Source organism: Esox lucius, chromosome 13 (genome assembly GCF_011004845.1).
Source record: "Esox lucius isolate fEsoLuc1 chromosome 13, fEsoLuc1.pri, whole genome shotgun sequence".
In the NCBI taxonomy this organism is placed as follows: Eukaryota; Metazoa; Chordata; class Actinopteri; order Esociformes; family Esocidae; genus Esox; species Esox lucius.
Genome location: NC_047581.1, coordinates 16,463,083 through 16,486,182, shown reverse-complemented (window position 1 = coordinate 16,486,182; position 23,100 = coordinate 16,463,083). Strand labels below are relative to the sequence as shown.

The window sequence follows — 23,100 nt, the reverse complement described above, 5'->3', positions numbered from 1 at the left end:
CAGATCATTCCACAATAATGGAGCTCTATGGGAGAAAGCCCTGCCTTCAGCTGTTTGTTAAGAAATTCTAGGTATAATGTGGAAGCCTGTGTCTTATGACCATAGTGTACATATAGGTATGTACTGCAGAACCAATAAAGTGAGATAAATAGGAACAAGTCCATATAATGCTTTGTAGGCTAACAGAAAACCCTTAAAATCATCCCTAGTCTTAAAGGCAGTCAGTGTACAGATGGTTGTACTGGAGTAATAAGATTTTTTTTTCAATCTTCTTCAAGTTTATTTACCACTAATTTAAATGTATTTTGTGTTGCATCAGTGTAGCTGTAGTGGTCCCTTCCTTACGTTGCAGTGGTCCCTTCCTTACGTATCAGGGATTCTCTTTTATGCTTAATTGTCTAAAAAGCGTCAAAGATTTTGCAACAAAGTTCAATTTGTTCTAGAGATGGAACAAAGCTGCTATTTACCTGTGTATTATATGTTGCTGCTTGGAAATTCATGAACCCTTCCGGGATGGTCATTATCTTTTGCCGGACCATGTAAGCGGAGCTGGCCAAGAAGAGCGAATGTCTCTGAGTGAGTGACTGACTGACTGACTACCCCTTGTTAAATGGCTTAGTGGTTAGAGATGTGGATTTATGAACTACAGGTCCTGAGTTTGTATCTCCTCGCAGGCGAAGCGAAATATGAATTATTCCGTATAGGTGGAAACTTCGCTGGCTAAAACCATTAGTATCTACATTGTAGTAAGCCTGAAATAAAACAGTTTATGGTTATATTGCGACTGTTTCTGGTGGATTTTCGAAGGACGCATCTGTGCATGCATTTTGGGTCAGGATAGAAAAACACAGTTGCTGGCTTAACATACAGTAGTTACGTTATAGTAAGCCTTAACTGAAACTATATGGTTATATTGCGACTGTTTCTGGCATGGAAAAGTTAATCTTCAGTCTCGCTTGAAATTGCTCAATTCTTATGATTATTCCTAGGAAGTTAGTAGATACTAGTAAGCCTATTACTGGCTAATAAGCTGTTAAAACGCCCAGTGGCAAAAGCAATACAGTTCATAGACGCTATGCTGGAGGTAAACTTAATAAGAAACGTTGGTCAGTTTAACACAATCCTCAATGGAGTCTAGTGACTGCTGACATGTGTAATGACATGGTGTTGTGGTAAAGACAGTGCCTCTCATGTGGAAGACCTAAGTTTTAATCTATTGGGAGCAATTACATTTATTAATTATTTCTGGTAGACTCCACAATTCTCTCGTCTTTTCACTTGATGAAAAAGTTAGTTATTGTCGCCTTTATTGATAGTTACTGTATAAATGTCATTCAGGAATGAAAGAAAAAAGAATGTTGTTTTGCCATGAAAGAAGAAAATATGTTCTTATGCCATGAAATGAAATAGCTTTGCAGACTCGCTAGTAATTGCTCAATTCTAATGACTATTCCAGTAAGTTAGTAGATACCGGTAAAGCTTATTACTGGCTAATATGCTGTTAAAACGGCCAGTGGCAAAAGAGGATTTGTTCAGGATAGAGACAAGAGGCTATACTGACACCCAGCAAATGTTCAGCTCTGTGGTGTAGTGGTTAACGACACAGCCTTTCATGTGGGTGACCTGTGTTTGAATCTCGAGATGGCAACATTTTCTATTGAGGGGTGACTGAACTAGGCTTGCCTGGTATATTGTTTTTTAATATTAAAATAAACTTATAAAATCCTTATCTAAACCCCAATTCGTAATAAAGACGTTCCAAATGAAGGTCACAAACAAACACATGGTATACAGTGAGGTCCCAAAATATTTGGACACTGACACAATTTTCATAATTTTGGCTCTGTACGCCACCACAATGGATTTGAAATGAAACAACCTAGATGCAATTAAAGTGCAGGCTTTCAGCTTTTATTCAAGGGGTTGAACAAAAGTATTATACGGAACATTTTGGAATGGCAACAATTTTCATACACAGTCCCCTTATTTCAGTGGCTCAAATGTAATTGGACAAATTAACACAATCATAATTTTTTTAATATAAAATATAAATGTAATACTTTGTTGAGAATCCTTTGCTGGCAATGACTGCTTGAAGTTTCAAATGAAAGAACATTACCAAACGCTGGGTTTCCTCCTTTGTGATGCTTTGCCAGGCCTTAACTGCAGCTGTTTTCAGTTGTTTGTTCATGGGTCTTTCTGCATTAAGTTTTGTCTTCAACAAGTAAAATGCATGCTTGATCGGGTTGAGATCAGGTGATTGACTCAGCCATTGCAGAATATTCCACTTCTTTGCTTTAAAAAACTCCTGCGTTCCTTTCACAGTACATGGTCATGCCATCACACTGCCTCCACCGTACAGATGATGTGGTATGCTTCAGATCATGAGCCGTTCCAAGCCTTCTCCATACTTTTGTCTTCCCATCATTCTGGTACAGGTTTATCTAAGTATCATCTGTCCAAAGAATCCATCTGACCAGAACTTGGCTTGCCCTTTTAGATATTTTTTGGTGAAGTCTAATCTGACCTTTTTAGTCTTGGTGAACCCTCTGTTTGCACTCGTGAAGTAATCTCCTCATGGTAGACATGGATAAGGATTTGCCTACCTCCTGGGGTCCCTTGACCTGGCTAGATGTTGTTCTTTACCATGGAAAGGATCCTATGATCGTCCACCACTGTTGTCTTCCGTGGACGTCCAGGCCTCACAAGTGCATTCTTTTTTTCTCAGAATGTGCCAAACTGTTGATTTGGCCACTCCTAATGTTCCTGCTATCTCTCTGATGGATATTTTAATTTACAACCTAAGGATGGCCTGTTTCACTTGCATTGATAGCTCCTTTGATCGCATGTTGTGGGTTCACAGCAACAGCTTCCAAATGCGAATGCCACACCTGGAATCAACTCCAGACTTTTACCAGCTTAATTGATGAAGAAATAACGACCATGAAAAATATTTTGAGACAATTGTCCAATTACTTTGGTCCCTTGAAAAAGAAGGGGCTACATATTAAAGAGCTGTAATTCTTGAACCCTTCCTCCAGTTTGGACCTGAATACCCTCAAAATAAAGCTGAGAGACAGCACAAGTCCATATTATTATTTGACTGTACCGTGCATATATTTTGGTAAACAGGCAAAATAAAAAAACTTGTGTCAGTGTCCAATTATTTGTGGACCTAACTGTATTTAAAAAATGTTATCTAAAAAAGTTGGTTTATTTAATAATATATATGAAGCCCTTCATTTAGTAGCTTGTGGGACCACCATTAGCAGCGATAACTTGAATGGTTGGTTTCAAACAGGAATTCTTGAGTATGAGTTTGTATCTCCAACCATTTCGTTGTTGCAAATGTTACAAGAAAATTGGAACTGATGACTCTGAATTTGTTAGAGAGAAAAATTCCAGTGTGATCCCCTTTCCCCCTTTGATGTGTACCATGCGTTTTTAGCACAAATGGTTTGTACAAATATATTTGTGACTTGTGTCCCTTCCAGGCATACAGTTGTGCTCAAAAGTTTGCATACCCTGGCAGAGTTTGGCATTGATTTTGAAAATATGAATGATCATGCAAAAAAGGATAGTGATAATATGAAGCCATTAATTATCACAGTTGTTTGGCTCCTTTTTAAATCCTATTGATAGCAGAAATCACCCAAATGGCCCTAATCAAAAGTATACAGGTACTGGTCATAAAATTAGAATATCATCAAAAACCTTGGACCTCAGGATACACATTGGACCAACACCGGCAGATGACATGACACCCCAAACCATCACTGACTGTGGAAACTTTACACTGGACTTCAAGCAACGTGGATTCTGTGCCCCTCCTCTCTTCCTCCAGACTCTGAGACCTTGATTTTCAGAGGAAATGCAAAATGTACTTTCATCAGAGAACATAATTTAGCAGCAGTCCAGTCCTATTTGTGTTTAGCCCAGACGAGACGCTTCTGATGCTGTTTCTTATTCAAGAGTGGCTTGACACAAGGAATGCGACAGCTGAAACCCATGTCTTGCACATGTCTGTGCGTGGTGGTTCTTGAAGCACTGACTCCAGCTGCAGTCCACTCTTTGTGAATCTCCCCCACATTTTTGAATGGGTTTTGTTTCACAATCCTCTCCAGGGTGTGGTTATCCCTATTGCTTGTACACTTTTTTCTACCACATCTTTTCCTTCCCTTCACCTCTCTATTAATGTGCATGGACATAGAGCTCTGTAAACAGCCAGCCTCTTGAGCTATGACCTTTTGTGTCTTGCCCTCCTTGTGCAAGGTGTCAATGGTCGTCATTTGGACAGCTGTCAAGTCAGCAGTCTTCCCCATGATTGTGTTGCCTACAGAACTAGACTGAGAGACCATTTAAAGGCCTTTGCAGGTGTTTTGGGTTAAATAGCTGATTAGAGTGTGGCACCAGGTGTCTTCAATATTGGACCTTTTCACAATATTCAAATTTTCTGAGATACTGAATTTGGGTTTTTCATTAGTTGTCAGTTATAATCATCAAAATTAAAAGAAATAAACACTTGAAATGTATCAGTCTGTGTGGAATGAATATATACATTATACAAGTTTCACTTTTTGAATGGAATTACTGAAATAAATCAACTTTTCGATGATATTAAAATTTTATGACCAGCACCTGTATATAACCTTGAATGTTTGGTCTTTTTATAGACACTAGGTGACACATACAGGTGAAAATGTCAATTAAAAGTGAATTCCCCCACACCTGTGGCTTTTAAAATTGGAATTAGTGTATGTGTATAAATAGTCAATGCTATGAGGAGCAGAAAAGAACAGTCAAAAGACCAGCTTAAGAAGGTAATAGAACTTCATAAAGATGGAAAAGGATATAGAAAGATATCCAAAGCCTTGCAAATGCCAGTCAGTACTGTTCAATCACATATTAAGAAGTGGAAAAGTCAGGGATCTCTTGATACCAAGCCAAGATCTGGTAGACCAAAAAAGATTTCAGCCAAAACTGCCAGAATAATTTTTGGGGATACAAAAAAAAACCCACAGGAAGCCTCAGGAGAAATACAGGCTGCTTTGGAAAAAAGACGGTGTTGTTGTTTTAAGGAGCACAATACAACGATACTTGAACAAATATTTGCTGCATGGTCGAGTTGCCAGAAAGAAGCCTTTACTGCACCAGTACCACAAAAAAGCCTGGTTACAATATGCCCGACAACACCTTGACACGCCTTAACTACTGGCATACTGTAATTTGGAGTGATGAGATCAAAATAGAGTTTTATGGTCACAACCATAAGCGCAAATGTAAGCTGTAAGCCGTCACAGTCTCCTGACCTTAATATCATCGAGCCACTCTGGGGAGATCTCAAACTTACAGATCATACAAAACAACCAAAGACTTTGCATGACCTGGAGGCATTTTGCCAAGACGAATGGGCAACTATACCACTTGCAAGAATGCTGGACCTCATAGACAACTTTTACAAAAGACTACACGCTGTCATTGATGCTAAATGTGCCCTTCTGTTATGACCTACAGTTGAATGTGAATCCCATAAGTAATAAAATATGTGTTTTGCCTGCCCACTCATGTTTTCTTTACAAATGGTACATATATTGGCAAAATTTAGCACAACTGTATGTGTATGAGACAATGCAAAAATTGTTCACTGTTTTACGTGCATGTATGCACGTTTGGACTGTGAGTACCACCGCTAGGAACAGTAATACACGCATGTTGCTTTAAATTAGATAACATTTATGGTGAGGAATGGTTGCAGAGCATAACGCCACCGACTCAAACCCCAAAACTGGAATCGATTTTCTCCCTAACCTGTACCAAACTGGCAGCGTTATCTAACCTTAAGTGTTTTTGTTGTCTAACCTTAACTACACTGGAAGCATCTTTAAACATGAACTGCTAACCATTGTATTGCAACACTTTCCGCCATGTAAATCCACATTTGGGAGTTGGCGTCAGACGGACTCTCCATCAATAATGTATATAATCAGAACTTTTAATTGGCCGTCCATACTATTATGTATCTGCATGTTCATATTTAGGAGACTGTGTTGGTGATTTCATAGCGGTTTAAAATCATCAGAAGCAGTCATTGTTACGCAGTTTCAAAAACTAGTATGCTAGTAGTGTGAACACGATTTGAGAAGGACTTAGGGCTCCTGTTAGGCTTTAGTGTAAACTATAATTTCCATGCCAACATTTACATGTTTAGGTTATCCCAACTTCAAATTTGTTGATACTTTTAACAACCATAACAAGGGTAGGCAATACATACATTATGCCATTACAGCTTGGAGTCTTTATCTTGGCTTATTTCAAAACCATATGTTAACACAAGTTAGCAAGCACACCTCACTTATTTATAATGGATTTCCTTTTGCTAGTTAAGTTTTAAAGTATAATTACTAAACATGTTTCATTATAATGCAAGAAAATAAGCCATACAAGCCATTGGTAAGATAATGCATCACACATTGTTTTCTAAACAATTTATATATATATATATATATATATATACATATATATAATTTATTTGATCCCCTGCAAAATTTAGTACATTTTCCCACTGACAAAGAAATGATCAGTCCATCATTTAATGGTAGGTATATTTGAACATTGAGAGACAGAATAACAACAAAACAATCCTGAAAAATGCATGTCAAAAATTGTATAAATTGATTTGCATATTTATGAGTGAAATAAGTATTCGACCCCTCTGCAAAACAAGACTTAGTACTTCGTGGCAAAACCCTTGTTAGAAATCACAGTGTCAGAATCCCCAGGTAACGAACCCAAACGCAGACCCAAACAAGGCAGGTGGTATTTATTGTGTGCAGTCCAGTGATGAAATGGGTTATGGAAGGCGTGCAGACCGATGAGGACAGGAGGCTAGATGGAGTGGTAGTGTGTCCCAACGAGGGGGGTAGACGGTTCCGGTAATCCGGCGGATTGGAGGGTAGTCTGGGGCGTGAATCCTGGAAGAAGAGGTAGACGAGAGTCAGACGAGCAGGCAGAGGAAGAAACACCAAGCATAAATGGACTACAGTCAGAAGCGCGAGTGCAACATACGAGTGTGGACTAACGATCCAACAGGGACTGGCTGTCAGGTCTCAGCTTAAATGGTGGTGTAAGGCTGATCAGGACCAGGTGTTCTAATTCCTGACGAGTAACAGGTGAGGGCTGACTCAGGTGCTCCTGGATTCCCGCCTTGCACTCTTTGCCCGGCAACCGGAACACAAACACAAAACAGACAATCAGGGAAAACTGTCTCATGGGGACGTGGTCGTAACACACAGAGGTCAGAGGTTTCTTGTAGTTGGCCACCAGGTTTGTACACATCTCAGGAGGGATTTTGTCCCACTCTTCTTTGCAGATGTTCACCAAGTCATTAAGGTTTTGAGGCTGACGTTTGGCAACTGGAACCTTCATCTCCCTCCACAGATTTTCTATGGGATTAAGGTCTGGAGACTGGCTAGGCCACTCCAGGACTTTAATGTGCTTCTTCTGAGCCACTCCTTTGTTGCTTTGGCCGTGTGTTTTGGGTCATGCTGGAATACCCATCCATGACCCATTTTCAATCCCCTGGCTGAGGGAAGGAGGTTCTCACCCAAGATTTGACGGTACATGGCCCCGTCCATCGTTCCTTTGATGCAGTGAATTTGTCGTGTCCCCTTAGCAGAAAAACCCCCCCAAAGCATAATGTTTGACGGTGGGGATGGTGTTGTTAGAAATTGGCAGTTACGTATAGTGGTCAAATAATGTACAACCTGTATCAAATCGAGGGAGAAGTTCGCTCAAGTTTATTGGAAAATTGCAGCACAGATGTCATTCGGTGAACGTTCCATTATCTTCTCACTGTAATGTTAGTTGTCAGCTAGCCTTTACATTGAGGGCGTTTCTAAATAGCCAAGATCAGGTTTCCAAGACAGTAACCCACATGCCAAATGGTCAATGTGAACATTCCTGGGGTTATCAGAGTGCAACCTACAGAGAGATAATCTAAACAGAGATGTTTCTGTTGTTCTCATTGTCTAGGCACATTCACTTCCAATGAAACATACATATTGTAATTGTTAATGCACATATTCCACAGTGTTCTTGGGGTCATAGGCAGCATTCATACTCCTCCAAACATGGCGAGTTGAGTTAATGCCAAAGAGCTCGATTTTGGTCTCATCTGACCACAACACTTTCACCCAGTTCTCCTCTGAATCATTCAGATATTAATTGGAAAACTTCAGACAGTCCTATACATGTTCTTTCTTGAGCTGGTCTTGGCTGTGGTGGAGAGTATGGAATCTGATTGATTGATTGCTTCTGTGGACAGGAATCTTTTATACAGGTAACAAGATGAGATTAGGAGCACTCCCTTTATGAGTGCGCTCCTAATCTCAGCTCGTTACCTGTATAAAAGACACCTGTTAGCCAGAAATCTTTTTGGGTACTTATTTCACTCATTAAAATGCAAATCAATTTATAACATTTTTGACATGCGTTTTTCTGAATTTGTTTGTTGTTATTCTGTCTCTCACTGTTCAAATAGACCTACCATTAAAACTATAGACTGATCGATTCTTTGTCAGTGGGCAAACGTACAAAATCCGCATTGGATCAAATACTTTTTCCCCTCACTATATATTGGTATAAATGATATATAATCATATGTATATACCTATCAAATGATCATTGCAGTGGGCTAAGCTATGGAGTCATATTTGCCATGATGGCAATACTCTAGTTGTGTTGAGGGCAGAATGATTATATTGATATAGAAACATTTTGCTTTGAACTTCGCACAATGTTTAATTGATGTAGCAGGAGAAAGTTACAGCCCTTTTTTAAACCCATTTGGAAGGAATACCAAGTAACATTGTCATGTGAATTATGGGTGCATCATTTTAGTACCAAAACTGCTTTATTAATCATAGTCATCCAAATGTTCTAATCTTCTTCATTCCAAGCTGTAGTCTGCAGTTTCTGCCCACTAGTTATGAAAATTAGACAAACAGGGTCTGCACAAATTTTGCAGACCCATGTCATTAAACCGTTCACATGCAAACATGGAATTTCATGGCTAACTAGGGTTCCACAGGGATTCTATCTATAAGTTATGCACATACAAACACAATATTGCACACCTAGGCCAAAATGCGAATATATTTCTTTTATATTGAATCATACTCTCCTAAAAAAAAAAATGTAATTGTAAGCATCACATCACTGATTTTAAAAGCAACACAGCTCATTTACGGTAAAATATTTTAAACCATATCTCTGAAGCTGGAATGAAGAATTGCATATAATTTGGTCAGCAGCACAAAGAACCTGCTGATGGCAGATTACCGCAGACTTAATACAAATCTACCATTTAAAATATATTAACATACATACCAAACAATAAAAAACATAGAATATCTAGAACTCATTAATGTCTCACAATAATAAATAAACAGCAATCATCTCACAGAATTTATCTGTGCTTCTGGGTCATTTATGACAGACTGATTACTCATTTATAATGGATTGTTTGGTTGTTATTTGAGGCTATTTTAATGCATTATTTTACTTAAAATGCAAAGCATTCCAAGTTGTTGTATGCTTTTTGTTTCAAAATGCCTGCATTTGTTCTTTACTTCTCATTCAAGTCTTGAAATACAGTCTGAGTCCAATGTGGTCACACAATGAAACTTGAGCAATTAAGGGGAAAGGCCTTAAATGCTTCCTCAAGTTAGACTTTGACCCTGTTTTGGACAGGATATATAGCCTGTGTCCAACCCAGCAGTGGCCAGTTTTAAAGGTTACTGCGACCACTATATGGACCCACATTAACAGGACTCCTTACTCTCAGGGTTTATGGCTTGTATAATAATTTTAGGCATAGAGAGCAGTCATTTCAGTAGAGGCAGTGTAACAACTGGAGTCTAGGGAGGACAAGGAGAATATGATTAATAGTGGGGAGCAGTGTAGCTGTGTACCTCTCACCTTATCGTTGTGCTTATTGGCTAATTCTGATCCATCACATCTGTCTTGTCTTCCTAAAAAAAAATTCACTGGATATTTCTTATACAGTTAAATTCCTGGATTTTCCAGGATTCAAACCCTGTTTTCCCTAACTCTGCTAACTGCGAGGCAGCAACTTCACCACTGTGCCATTTAGATGCCCCAATCCCAGACTATTTTGACAGGTTGCCAGTCATACTGTACCTAGAAGAACAAAACACAATAATTAATTAAGTTGAACCACTATTAAATGGCAAGCAGGTTATTTTGCTAACGTAAATGTTAGCTAGCGACGTAATGTAATGTTACCTCCATAAAAGTGAGTGGCTCTGGCCTGGAATGAAAGCTGATCCTCCACAATGACCATCATCACAGAATTATATAGCCACAGTTAATATAAATGTAAATCATAGCTCTGGGACATTTTACTTTTCGCCGCAGAACAGTTTTAAAATAATTGTTTATTTTGAATGAGGTATGAACCTTGGGTACCTTATATATAGTTACGGCCCTACCACAGCCAATGCACAAAGACGCATAACTGGTGTGAGGATCCCAAAATCTGAACCTCTGAGCAATGAAAAAAGGTTATATGGTCTGAGGAGTCATCTTTCCCCCTATTTCCTGCATTCTGATGGGTTTACATTTGTAGAGAGCCAAAGGATGCATTCAGCCCACAATGTTTGCTACAAACCAGATCTAAACATTATTGACTCTTTATGGAAAGTTCTGGAGCGCAAGGTCGATTTTCACCTCCTCAAAGAAGTGAAGGCTTTTCTTTTTTTCCGTTTAATATTCGGCTACATATTGTTCAGGATTTGTATGACAGCAATGCAAGAAGGATTGGAGCTGTTCTAAAGGCAAAGGGTGTAACCTCTCCTTATTAGGTCTTTGAAATTAATATATTGTTAGTTATGTTTCAGTTATTTTGCCCACCATGTATATTGTGTAGGTTAGGGTTACAGTATAGGATATGGTTAGAAAAAGATTAGATCAACAATTAGCTTTAGTTTTAAGTTAAAGGTAACAGTTTGGCAGTTTGCCCCAAAAGTTGTTTTGAAACAATTTGGAAGGTTTATTTTGCCAATTGTCATCAGTCCTGCAACTTTAGGTCATACTCCAGTTTAATATAGACAATTCTACAGTTGTCTGAGTACAATTATTGTCAAATTTGTCAAATTTGTCAAAATTGTCAAAACTTACCATTAAACCGAGCATGGCAGAAACATAACACACTCATCATATTCTTTTAAAATGTGTGTCTTGAGATGCCAAAGTGCAGTATCATAGTCATTTAATCCTTGGATGTAATCACTGGAGGAGCAGTGTGAACATCCATGGTCTACAAAGCAGATATGTCCAAAGATAAAGGAGTGTGGCGTGCACACGCTCTTACACAATAATTGTCACATTTATTTTCAGATGACCGTCAAAATTACAAACCATTGTGACCCAAAAGAAACAGTGGTTGGTTTTGGTGAAACAAAAAGGTTGTTCTCAAAATGTAAAATATTTGCATTACTATCATAACATATGGCCTATTAGTTAACAGAACAAAAGTTTTCTCAGACCAATTTCTTATTAATTAGAACATTAGGACATTATTATCACAGTATAGCCATTTATATAAGACCAAAACTTGTGACATGTGCTTTCTTTTCTGTAGAGTCCAGTCAAGTGTGCAGCATAAGACAGCAATGTTCATATCAGATGCAGGGTTCAGTATAGTTCTGTGATTTGTTTATATCTTTGTCAGAGGGAAAATCCTCAAATTTTTTCACTGTGCACAAACTTGAAGAAGTACTTTTCATTCCATTGTGGCAGCTCCACAATATCATTCAACTATCTGCATTAAATCAGGAGATACAGCAGAGGCGTGGGCAATTTCACATGTTCTGAATTCCCATGCTAATTCCCTGGGATTCTATGAGCATGTTTCGGTTAGCTCATGGACTGAATTGTGTGGGACAATCTGTCCTATGTAGATTGCAAGTGGTCTGGGATTTTGTAGATGATCCATTGAAAATGATGTACTACAAATTGCTTGGAAATTGTTTTGTAAACCCTCCCAGACTCATTCATTTAGACATGCAAAGACACAACCCAAACCATTCCACAACTCTGAGGTCCTGCTCCTTTCGAGGTGATGTCAAAGCTTCATGAGGAAATAATTAGTTTTGTCTTGCGAAATACTTACGTTTCATTTTCTGTTTGTTTTTCTTATGAGACTCAGTAAAAGTTTGATAGTGACTTTTTTTCATGAAAGACAAAATGCCTTTTTAAGTACAGTGGAAAATGAGTGGGTCACCTACAGTAGCAACATAGGTGGTCAGGTTGTCACTTGGCACAGGACAACTTTTAAGCCAGACTAGTATTCCTTGCAAGAAACTTGTAAAGTGCACTTGTGTTTGATTTGCAAGATGTAGCATAATTGGTACTCAAAACTTTTTGGTTTTTATAATTTATTTAGTATTTTCTGAAATCTATTTTACTCAGGGCTGTATTGGAAATGTACTGACTGGACGTTTGTTTTGATTTCTGTTATTTCGTTTTCAAATTTTATTTATTGGTTTTATTTATTTCTAAAACAAATTATTCAGTTGTGTGTGATCAAGTAACACTGTGTATACCTGTGTTATTTTGGAGGCTTAAGCTTAATTTCCACTGAATTTTCTTTTCCCAAGAAAATTCAATGGAAATTAACTTTTGTCCATATAGCGTATTTCATATTATCGTTCATTTATTTGAAGTAAATTAGGAATATACTATTATTCAACTAAAATGCTGTTTCCAATAATGTATTTAAGGATATGAAAGTATGACATTACATTTTATTTGGATAGTCAGGATTATCATCTGTAGGTGCTCTTTTGTTTGCCCACAGGAGTCAGAGAAGGATTTAGGCTGGGTTTTTGTTAAGTTCAACATTATTTTTTTCATCAGTAGGGTCTTCTGGGCTTCTGACGTCAGTATCTTCTTGTAGCCGCATCCTGGGAGGTTGACCCTTCCATGGGCTGTTCCATGGGCTGCAAACTTCTTGATCATGCTGTTGACTAGACTATGCTAATAGGAATTCCTTGGAGATGGACTATTATTTAGTTTCCAACATCCCCAGGCAGTTCTTACATTTTATATTTTAGTCTTTTAGCAGACGCTATTGTCCATAGGGACCAACTGTTAGTTCTTTAGTTGTCATTATGTTGAAAGTGGTACACAGAGCAGAATGTTCAGTTGGTCTAGTAGTCAACAACTGTAAAGTAATTTTTCGTAGAGCCAGGTGCAAATTCAGTGTTCCACTGTGCTAGCTGCATTGAAACCGGGTAGATATTGCCAAGTCATGACTTATGATATAATGTACATAACATTGATATATGTTTTATTAGAGATCAGCTTGACTTGGGATTTACAGTTTGACCTGTTATAAAATATATTTTTTTTTATAGATTCAAAATTTTTTTGCGCCCCCCACTGACTTTTAACATTAACTGCAGATGTCTACTGGTCATTTAGCTAATTTTTATGCTAGTAGTACAGTAAACATCATACATATGGGCCCTTTAACATATGTTTTATGAATGGGGTAAATAATGAAATCTATATTAAGGCTTTGGTTTTGCCACAATTTTAGGGTGTGGTGTGATGGAGTGAAAGAAAAAATAGCCAGTATTTGTTGTGACCACCAATCGCCTCATGAAGCAGAACACATCTTCTTTGCATAGATGCACATGCTTTTGATTGTGACCTGTAAAATGTTGTCCCACTCTTCAATGGCAGTGAAAGGTTGGTGGGTATTGGCAGGAACTTGAACACATCGTCATACACATCAATCCAGAGCATCCCAAACATGCTCAAAGGGGTGGCCTTTATTGTGAGTATACAGGCTTTGGAAGAACATTTTCAGCTTCCAAGAAATGTGTACAGATCCTTGCAACATGGGACCATGCATTATTAAGCTAAAATGTAATGTGATGGTGGCAGTTAAAGGGCACAACTATGTGCCTAAGGAACTTGTCAAGGTTCCTCTTTGCATTCAAATTGCTATTTTATAAAATTTCAATTTGTATTTGTTGTTAATACAGGTTTGTTTTGAATGATGTACTGTACAGTGAATTTACTTGAGAGCAGATGATTCATAGCCTACCTGTGTATTTTGGGTTTTGAGTTTTTGGCCACATGAGAGAAAAATGCAGTCGCATTTTTGTCAGGCAGTTATGTTATACTATCCTGTTATATTTGGTTCTGTTATATAGAATGATCATTAGCCTTTAACTAATGTATTAAACAAGCACCATTTATCAATGGAATTTAACTAGTAAACATACAGAAAGTGATCCACACTTGAGCAGAAACTTTGAGAAGTTCCGGATCTTTCTGTACATCGGACTAAAGATCGTGAGCAAATTGTATCCGTAGCCACTCTGATTTCTATTTACATTTTTCAACAGTTGCAGTGGATACTTTCATTACAAAGTTTTTCCCACGATTGCAAATTGAAATGTTGCTTAATCACTAGGTCTTACCCATTACTTGAAGAACACAAAGCAGAGGGTGAAAACACACAGCAATAGAACAGCATGAATGAAGTTGAGTCAAGAACACAGTCTGAATGACCATTGGCTATTTCTTAATGTTTTTTTTTTTTGCCTTATGTACATTCAACAATTCTAAATTCAAAAGAAGCAATCTATTCTTACTGGCCAATCAGCAGCCAGGACAATGTCATCTGAAAGAACACTTGAAAAGTCTTGAGTGGATGATTAAATGCTGACAGTATTTTCTCAAATCTTCTCTCTTGATATGAGATGAAGTATCTTCAAATTTAATCTGCTGTTTTTATGAATGTAACATCAATCCTGATTTGATTTTATAATCAAGGCTGATTACAGTTACTTCATTTCTCTAATCAGATTACCTAATCCCTGTTACATGTCATCCGTTACTACTCAACCCTGTGTGCAGCAATAATGAAGAGAAAGTGCCTGCATGGAACTGGGGAATAGATTTACACAAAACAAATGAAAGACTGTTTATAATGTGTTTAGCAATGTATCTGGCACTGTCTGCTGGTTCATTTCCTCAAATCTCCCTCAGCAAGGGCATCACTTACAAAACACTCGAGACAAGGTTTCAGCTCACATTCTCCTTTAAAAAACCATCGGCCGGAGATTTTTTTACCAGCAGTTCTGATTCTATTGAATTTACATAGTATGAGTCATACCAGGCAGAAACTTTGTTGAATTCTCTTGTTTTTGTGTTTAAATGCACTAAGTGGTTTTACAGTGGTTTACTTTTTTAACTCTTATTTTCTGACCACTTGAAGATAGCAGCCTTCTAAAATCATACAACCATAACTTTCTCACTTAAACTGTATCCCTCCCATCACAACAGAGCAAGCTACTCATCAGTAAATGCTAATCTCCTAATTAACAACCTAATTAGGCAATTACAGCTAAATGAAAAATGACAACATTGTCACTGCATTCTATGGCACCTATGGGTCTTTTTTAGATGTCACATTGAAAAGCCCAAAATCAATTAGAACAGATTAAGCATAATATCAATTAGAACATATGACAAAGTGTTGTTTATGCACACTTGTGCAGTTCTGACTATCATGCTCTACTTTAGAAGACATAATTTCGTTAGTCATTTAACACCCTAATGAATCAATTGCATAATAATTTGCGCTGTTTCACATTCTGTTGCTTTACAAAGTGTGATTAAACTGATTACATTTTGCTTACTTCTCAACAACCTCCACTTATTTGTTTGTAAGGAAATGAAAGAAATAATGTCTATTCATTGATTCATTGATCATTTTATCTTCCTGAGTTGATAAATATTTTTTATATCTGCGGGATCACATTAAAAACATGTTAAATCCACTAAACATTGAAAATTATACCCCTACTCCTTTCAATATCATGTTTACTTTCAAGAAATGTCACAGAAGGTAAATCATATACAGTACTGTACAAACGTCTTAGGCAACTGAAAGATCTGAAGCAATTTTTTAGGATAGTGTTTATTTGTAACATATACACTCACCTAAAGGATTATTAGGAACACCATACTAATACTGTGTTTGACCCCCTTTCGCCAGAACTACCTTAATTATACGTGGCATTGATTCAACAAGGTGCTGAAAGCATTCTTTAGAAATGTTGGCCCATATTGATAGGATAGCATCTTGCAGTTGATGGAGATTTGTGGGATGCACATCCAGGGCACGAAGCTCCCGTTCCACCACATCCCAAAGATGCTCTGTTCGGTTGAGATCTGGTGACTGTGGGGGCCATTTCAGTACAGTGAACTCATACAGTCATGTTCAAGAAACCAATTTGAAATTATTCGAGCTTTGTGACATGGTGCATTATCCTGCTGGAAGTAGCCATCAGAGGAAGGGGACATGGTGGTCATAAAAGGATGGACATGGTCAGAAACAATGCTCAGGTAGGCCGTGGCATTTAAACGATGCCCAATTGGCACTAAGGGGCCTAAAGTGTGCCAAGAAAACATCCCCCACACCATTACATGTCTCAACAGAAATCGATACTCATCAGACCAGGCAACATTCATCCAGTCTTCAAATGTCCAATTTTGGTGAGCTCGTGCAAATTGTAGCCTCTTTTTCTTTCTTTCCCATTCTGACATTCAGTTTGGAGTTCAGGAGATTGTCTTGACCAGGACCACACCCCTAAATGCATTGAAGCAACTGCCATGTGATTGGATGTTTAGATAATTGCATTAATGAGAAATTGAACAGGTGTTCCTAATAATCCTTTAGGTGAGTGTATGTGTATATATATATATATATATATATATATATATATATATATATATATATATATAGTCTATAATATATGAGAATGGTAGAAAAATATGGCATACACTACCTCAGAAGGTGGGGTCTCTCCCTCTGTACTCTTTACTATGTTTGCCAATGATAAGAAATAAATAACGAACAGGTCATGTAATACATTTTGATATATTTTAGACCAATTTCAATTATTTCTCCAGAACGGCTAGATTGATCATCACAATATTCTAAACATAGCATATATGGACTATGTCCTGAAGCATAATACTTTCTGAGACTCAAATTTAGACGGAATGGAAGCTAAGGGTTATTGAGCTGGGATTCATGTTTTGTTTTTTCGAACAACACCACAATGCTGCCAAACTAAACCATACTTTATAGACTAAGCAAACAGTGCCTACAGAGATTCAACAAGTTCTTGAACTTCTTTGCATTTGTCAGTTTTTTTCCACTAATTTCCAAACCATTCTTTTTAAGTTGGATTACAGCAGTGAATCTGTTAACATAGATCTCTATCAACCTAGCACACCTGAGTTTAGCAATTTTATCAAATTTGTTCACTGTTTTGCAGAAAAGTTCAAGCTCAGTTGTGTTGCAATGGGATATCTTACGCACAGTTCATGCTCTGACAGTTTCAATTACCATATATTTTAATAATTACTTTCTGAAATCCTTATGTGTATTTAGTGTGTCTATCATGTTCCTGGAAGTGGGTTAATACTGGATACTGATTTGTTTCTTGTGGGAAGTTTTCAAAAAAGTGGGTCCAGTGCATAAGAAGTTAATATTTTTAGAATTTCTCAGGACCAATAATTTCTTTAGGTAGGTTTAGCAAAATTTGTTTTAAATTAATAAGATGGTTTCAACATTAAAAACATAATTTTACATAATAGTGCGTTTCTGTAAATACAGTATGGTGAACTTGGAATGCTGTGTCTTTTTGTGGGGGGCTGTCATAGAATGGAAATGAATTATGTTGACATGGCTGGAAACAATGGTGTAGGCATGCTATGCAATACAATGAAGAATCATGCACTGCAACAGAGGAGAGGAGCTCAAGCTGTACTTTTGAGCCCTCCTTGACAGGTATGCAGTGTGACTTGACAGCTCAGTATTTCAATGATAAATGCAGTAGTCCGGGTTCTCCCATTCACTAAACTCAAGAGTGTGTTGAGCTGATACTTCAAGGTCAAGTGAATAAGAAGAACTGGAACTACACAGTTCACTAAAGAAGAGAATCAAATTAGTTTTTTACTTGGTGAAAACTGCATGTTGTGATCTTAACCATCAAACATCCAAATCCCTCTCAAATGACTTTTATGATTTGTAATAATAATAATAATAATAATAAGCAAACTAAACCATGTTTGTCAGTACTAAGTCATATGTTTCAAGAATAATTGTTAACATTTTGCAATCTATTTTGCAATCTTCTATCAAAAAGACTTGAACATAGTAAATAGGACATAATGACTTGTGCCTTTAGTTCTTTTTAAGTCACTGTTCTAAACAGTTATCAATTTGTTAATTATTGAAACCACACAATCTAATATTTTAGGCAATCAGTGCTTTTTCACACGTGGATGGCCATTTTTCAGTGCAACTTGGCAATGTCTGACCAAATAGGGGTCCACTTTAGATTCAAGAACAACCCATAGGTTATGTGTAGCCTCTTCATTGAATGTAATAGCTACAGAAAATGTTAATAATATAACCATATTTTATGTGGCACCACCAGGACAGAGTTATTGTGAACTGCACTATCATCAAAATGTAGAGCTCTTCGACAATGCACCAAAATAAACTTAAAAGATACTTGCTGCCCTAGTGTGTTTGTAAGATGTGAACCTCTCAATACATTCTGTCCTATATGAATGGTGTGCTGATGGGTCTAAATGTTGTAGTAGACTTGAATCTAGCTCAACAACTTGTCTGCTGCCATAGCAACTGCAAGAGAGCGCTGAGCAGCGCCGCCTGCTTGTGAAATAGATGTCACCCATAGCAACGACCAATCGGAAGTTTATATTCTTTTGTACAGTGAAGATAGAGGGATGTGGTGGGCAGGCTTTCAGGGACATGCATCTGCCAGCAATTGGACAACGTGGTCGTCAATCGAATTCAAGCACAGCGTTGATTGGTCAATGAGGTACTTCCACTATTATAAACATGTCTACAGCTATGAGTCAAGGCTTGGTGGAGACGAACATTCCATAGTCCTGAGCAGCCTGTGCAATTCATTATCAGTTCTATATAAAACTATTTAACACTCTGATTATATATTGTGTTACACAATATTCTATATTTTATTATTATTTGTGGGAAATGACAGCATTTTGGTACAGGTGCACGCGTGAGGCATACGACAAGTGGGACTACATCGTTATTTCATCTTTATAATCATCAAGCAATGCTCTAGCATTTTGTTTTAGCCTTTCCAGAGAATAGTGACAAGAATATAGACCCCTCCTCTGAAGGGAGGAGCGTGCATTTTTATACGATTATTATGTTTTTGTTTTTTTTATTATTTTAACTCTTGCTCTAACACGTCTTCACTGAGTGAGTGGCATTGGCATACTGTCAATCGCTCACTACCGCTGCCATCAAACAACATAAAGCACACACAGGCAGAAGCTCAGGCTCATAAATTTCAGCAGGCAGATATTTTTCGCATCGCTTTACAACGTGTAGCCTAATTAATTTTTTGCAGTTATTTTTTCTATAATTTTCCCAGTAAGACTATCAACTTTTTTCTACATTGTATTTTTTTAGTTTTGCGTTTGGCTACCAGTGACACTCATTATTTATTTATATTCCGTTATCTTGAAAATAATTGCTCTACATTTACAGTTAGCAGGTACTAATTTACTATCAACGTGTTGTATTTCGTTTTTCATTTTGTTTATTTTTTCATTTACTTCTTAATTGCTTTTTCACTTTGGATATTTTGTATCCTGTTGACAATAATGGGGATTTGAACATTTTCTTGAGGAACTGCACGAGGAAACAATCAAAAGAAGACTGCTAATGAGATCAGCAAGGAGCAATCATACACAACACATCAAATCAAAACGAGAAAGACGAATTGACAAGAGGTGCAGAATACGAGGGACAGCGAGTTTCATTTTGACAAAGAAGTTTTGAACAATTATATCTCATGCATTTTCGGACAAAAAATTCATAGATACACATAGACACTGCGTAAAGAAGGAAGATTGCAATAAAGTGATTACTTGGACACGCGACATTGATACTGGTACTCACCTATTTATTTTTTCTCATTCGCGTAAGCGTTGTTTTACCAATATAGGGTACAGCTCTGTAACGCAACACATGTTGTAGCTGTTTTTGTATGTGAGTTTTTCATACCAAGTTTAATTTTGTGTGGCTTTGTGCATTGATTCGGTTGCGGTTGACTATGGACGAACAAGCCCGGATCATGCAGGCTCTTGGCGGCGTCAGTTTGGCTGGCCACTCGGTACAAGGAGGCATGGCACTGCCGCCTCCACATGGACACGATGGGACAGATGATGGGAGAAAACAAGATATCGGTGACATTCTGCATCAAATAATGACTATTACTGACCAAAGTCTGGACGAGGCGCAAGCAAAGTTGGTTCATTTATATATTTTCTTTCAAACACTTATCTACAAAGCCCTCTTGATAACAAACATTCACATACATATAATATCAAACAGGCTACAAAATGCTGCTGCATTTGTGTATCCCGTGTTAACATTTTATCATGGGCCAATGTAGGTTTCAAAGTTAACACTTGTCATTCTGTAATTCCTGTATTAACTCTATACTGGCTTTTGGAGTATACAAAATACGGCAGTATATTTTTGAATTTTATACAAACTTCTTAAAAGAAACTTAAAAAGTCTTCAAAACGTTTTAAACCAACAATTAAATTAGATTTGCTGACAAAGCACTGTTTCTTGTACAACTTGATGCATGTCAACATTAACTAGAGATAGCTTACACATATCCCAAATGCAAAATGAGCAAAAATACGAAGTTATTGCAAAGGGCGTAGACACATTATTCAGAGTAATTTGGTAGAAGTTACAATAACTGTTGTGTTATAGTGACTATATTTCAATGTTGGTTTTTGTCTCAAACTGAAACAGGAAACATGGACTGAACTGCCACAGGATGAAACCCGCACTCTTCAGCGTCCTCTGTGAGATCAAAGAGAAAACAGGTAAAGCTTCACATTTACTAAAGTGTATGATTAAACACAAATATTGTTTCAATAATAGACAACATTGCGGAGCCCCAACGTATTTGCACACCGCCATCTTTACTCTCCCCAAAGCACCCTTGTCCGATGCTATCAAGGGGAGACAGAATCAGCTCCGTCCGTTATGCGATTTTATGGGATCATTTTAGGCTTTGCGAGTCCTCAGCAAATCCTCCGCAAAATGAAAAAGGTAGCAGTGCTCTCACGTAGACATGTAGGGCATTTATCCTACATCGCGGTGGCATAGAAGACCACGCAACCTGCACGTTTACATTGTGCGTAACTAGCATTCCGGCGTCTTCTCATTCAAGAATATTCATTGAATTCTGTGATATAAGACTACACCACACCATGCGCATTATGTGAGTTGTGTCCGTAGCTCCTATTTTAATAACATATAAACTTTGGCCGGCAGTGATGATAATTATCCCTGTTTTCCCTATTTAAATTAGTCCTAAATGGAATCTCCTACTTAAAGAGATTTGCTCTCCTCGGGATTACCGTTGTCATTATTGGCGCGAGTCCATTGTTGCCATCTGTAAAGCACATAAAGCATTGACTGGATCAATAAAGCCAGCCGTTTATAACGCGACAAGCTAAGTGCAATGAAACGGGGCAAAGTAAATAACCGCGCATTGTGTGACCCAATAAAAAACAACACATACAGATATTTGCATCCCCCCAAAACACATAACGTCTAATGGTAATATGTGTTCTGAAGGCATGTGAGCTGGTTTTATTCTTTTTAGAAATGTTTTCGGGGTTTGTGTTAGAAGACTGCAAGGTTCAAGCATAAGTCAACTCTGTTATTCATAGGCAGGTTAGACATGTTTAGCAGTTAATGTTTTTGTGAAGCATACATTCACATGTTACTTCCCGTTGGGCACAACAATGTTCCATTATCCCTGTGTTGGGAATATATGGTTGATTTAAGTTGACTCTTATAGGCACTTTCTGCAGTCATCACATAACTTGATGTTGGAAATCGTTATACTTTTTCGACAGATTGTTACATTTGGTGATATCAGAAGGGTTTTTGTATTATTATTAGAATTTTTTTTAGAAGTTACACTTCTCAAAATGCACAAAGTTTCACCAATAAGAGATAATTTGGAAATGTAGCAAGGTTTAAGATAGGACTGGTAGCCAAGACCATTCATTGCAAGGCAAGATCGTTTGGACCTAATAAGTATAATGCAACTGTTAAACATCTCAGTTATAAACTAATTTCAAAATGTCAAATTAAAATTAAAATAATCAATGTTGTAATTAAAACATAAAAATATAGCACTTGATTAATTCATGAAAAATATGTGGCTGATTTTCCATGCAATACCCAATATTGGGTACTAGGCAGAGGCTGTTTTTTTTTGCTACTGCTTCAAAACAGTGAACATGATGGGTTGTCAGATTTGTGGCCTTTGTGTGGCTTATAAACAGAAGTGACTTGGGGAAGACCATAAAACTTAATGAACCTTTGGCCACAGGAGGTGTCCACAGGGGCAGGAGAAGGACCCGCTTGGCTGTCTAGCCTACTTGAGGTGTTCTTTATTCCCATCGAGACGAAAGAGGGAAAGTGAAAGAGCGATTGCATAAGGAAAAGGGAGAAAATATGATTTAGCTTTATGTAATGGTGTGTGAGCAACAATGAATGAGCATCTCTGAGTATGCAAACAATATACATACATACACATAGTTTCTGCATGTGCATCATTGCTTAATCCATGCATTGAAATCAACCCATGCAAACCAATATGCCTTAAGAGCTTACTCATTCAATGGGCACAAATTGGATTACTTTTTTGGAGAACTTTTTACATATTTTATATTACATTACATCCAAAAAATAATCATGAGACTTTAACTATGCTAATTATTTAAATGACCTTGCTTACAAGCTAATTTTTAAAAATCTTTTTTAATCCTTTTGATGCCCCTTTTCTGAATGTTTTATAGAACTAAATTAGAAAAATATTGCAACGGTTTTTGAAAAATGTTAGAAGATCAAGAAAAATCACTTCTGATAAATGTCACAATAAA

At 37.4% G+C, this 23,100-nt stretch overlaps 1 protein-coding gene across 10 annotated transcripts in view; it reads left to right on the top strand.

Annotated features, from left to right (window-relative positions):
* The first annotated feature begins 19,020 nt into the window (after nucleotides 1–19,020).
* The window catches only part of pbx3b (pre-B-cell leukemia homeobox 3b), a 102,349-nt gene continuing 98,269 nt past the window's right edge, over nucleotides 19,021–23,100 (top strand). For 5 of the 10 annotated variants that reach the window (XM_013136642.3, XM_013136639.3, XM_013136647.3 and 2 more), the window contains exons 1-2: nucleotides 19,021–20,425; nucleotides 20,948–21,021. In XM_013136642.3, coding sequence (XP_012992096.1) covers nucleotides 20,232–20,425; nucleotides 20,948–21,021 — 268 coding nt within the window. In that variant the 5' untranslated portion in view covers nucleotides 19,021–20,231. Of the gene's footprint in view, nucleotides 20,426–20,941; nucleotides 21,022–23,100 lie in introns of all 10 variants that reach the window. The other 5 variants (XM_013136641.3, XM_013136638.3, XM_013136646.3 and 2 more) reach the window with 2 other exon arrangements.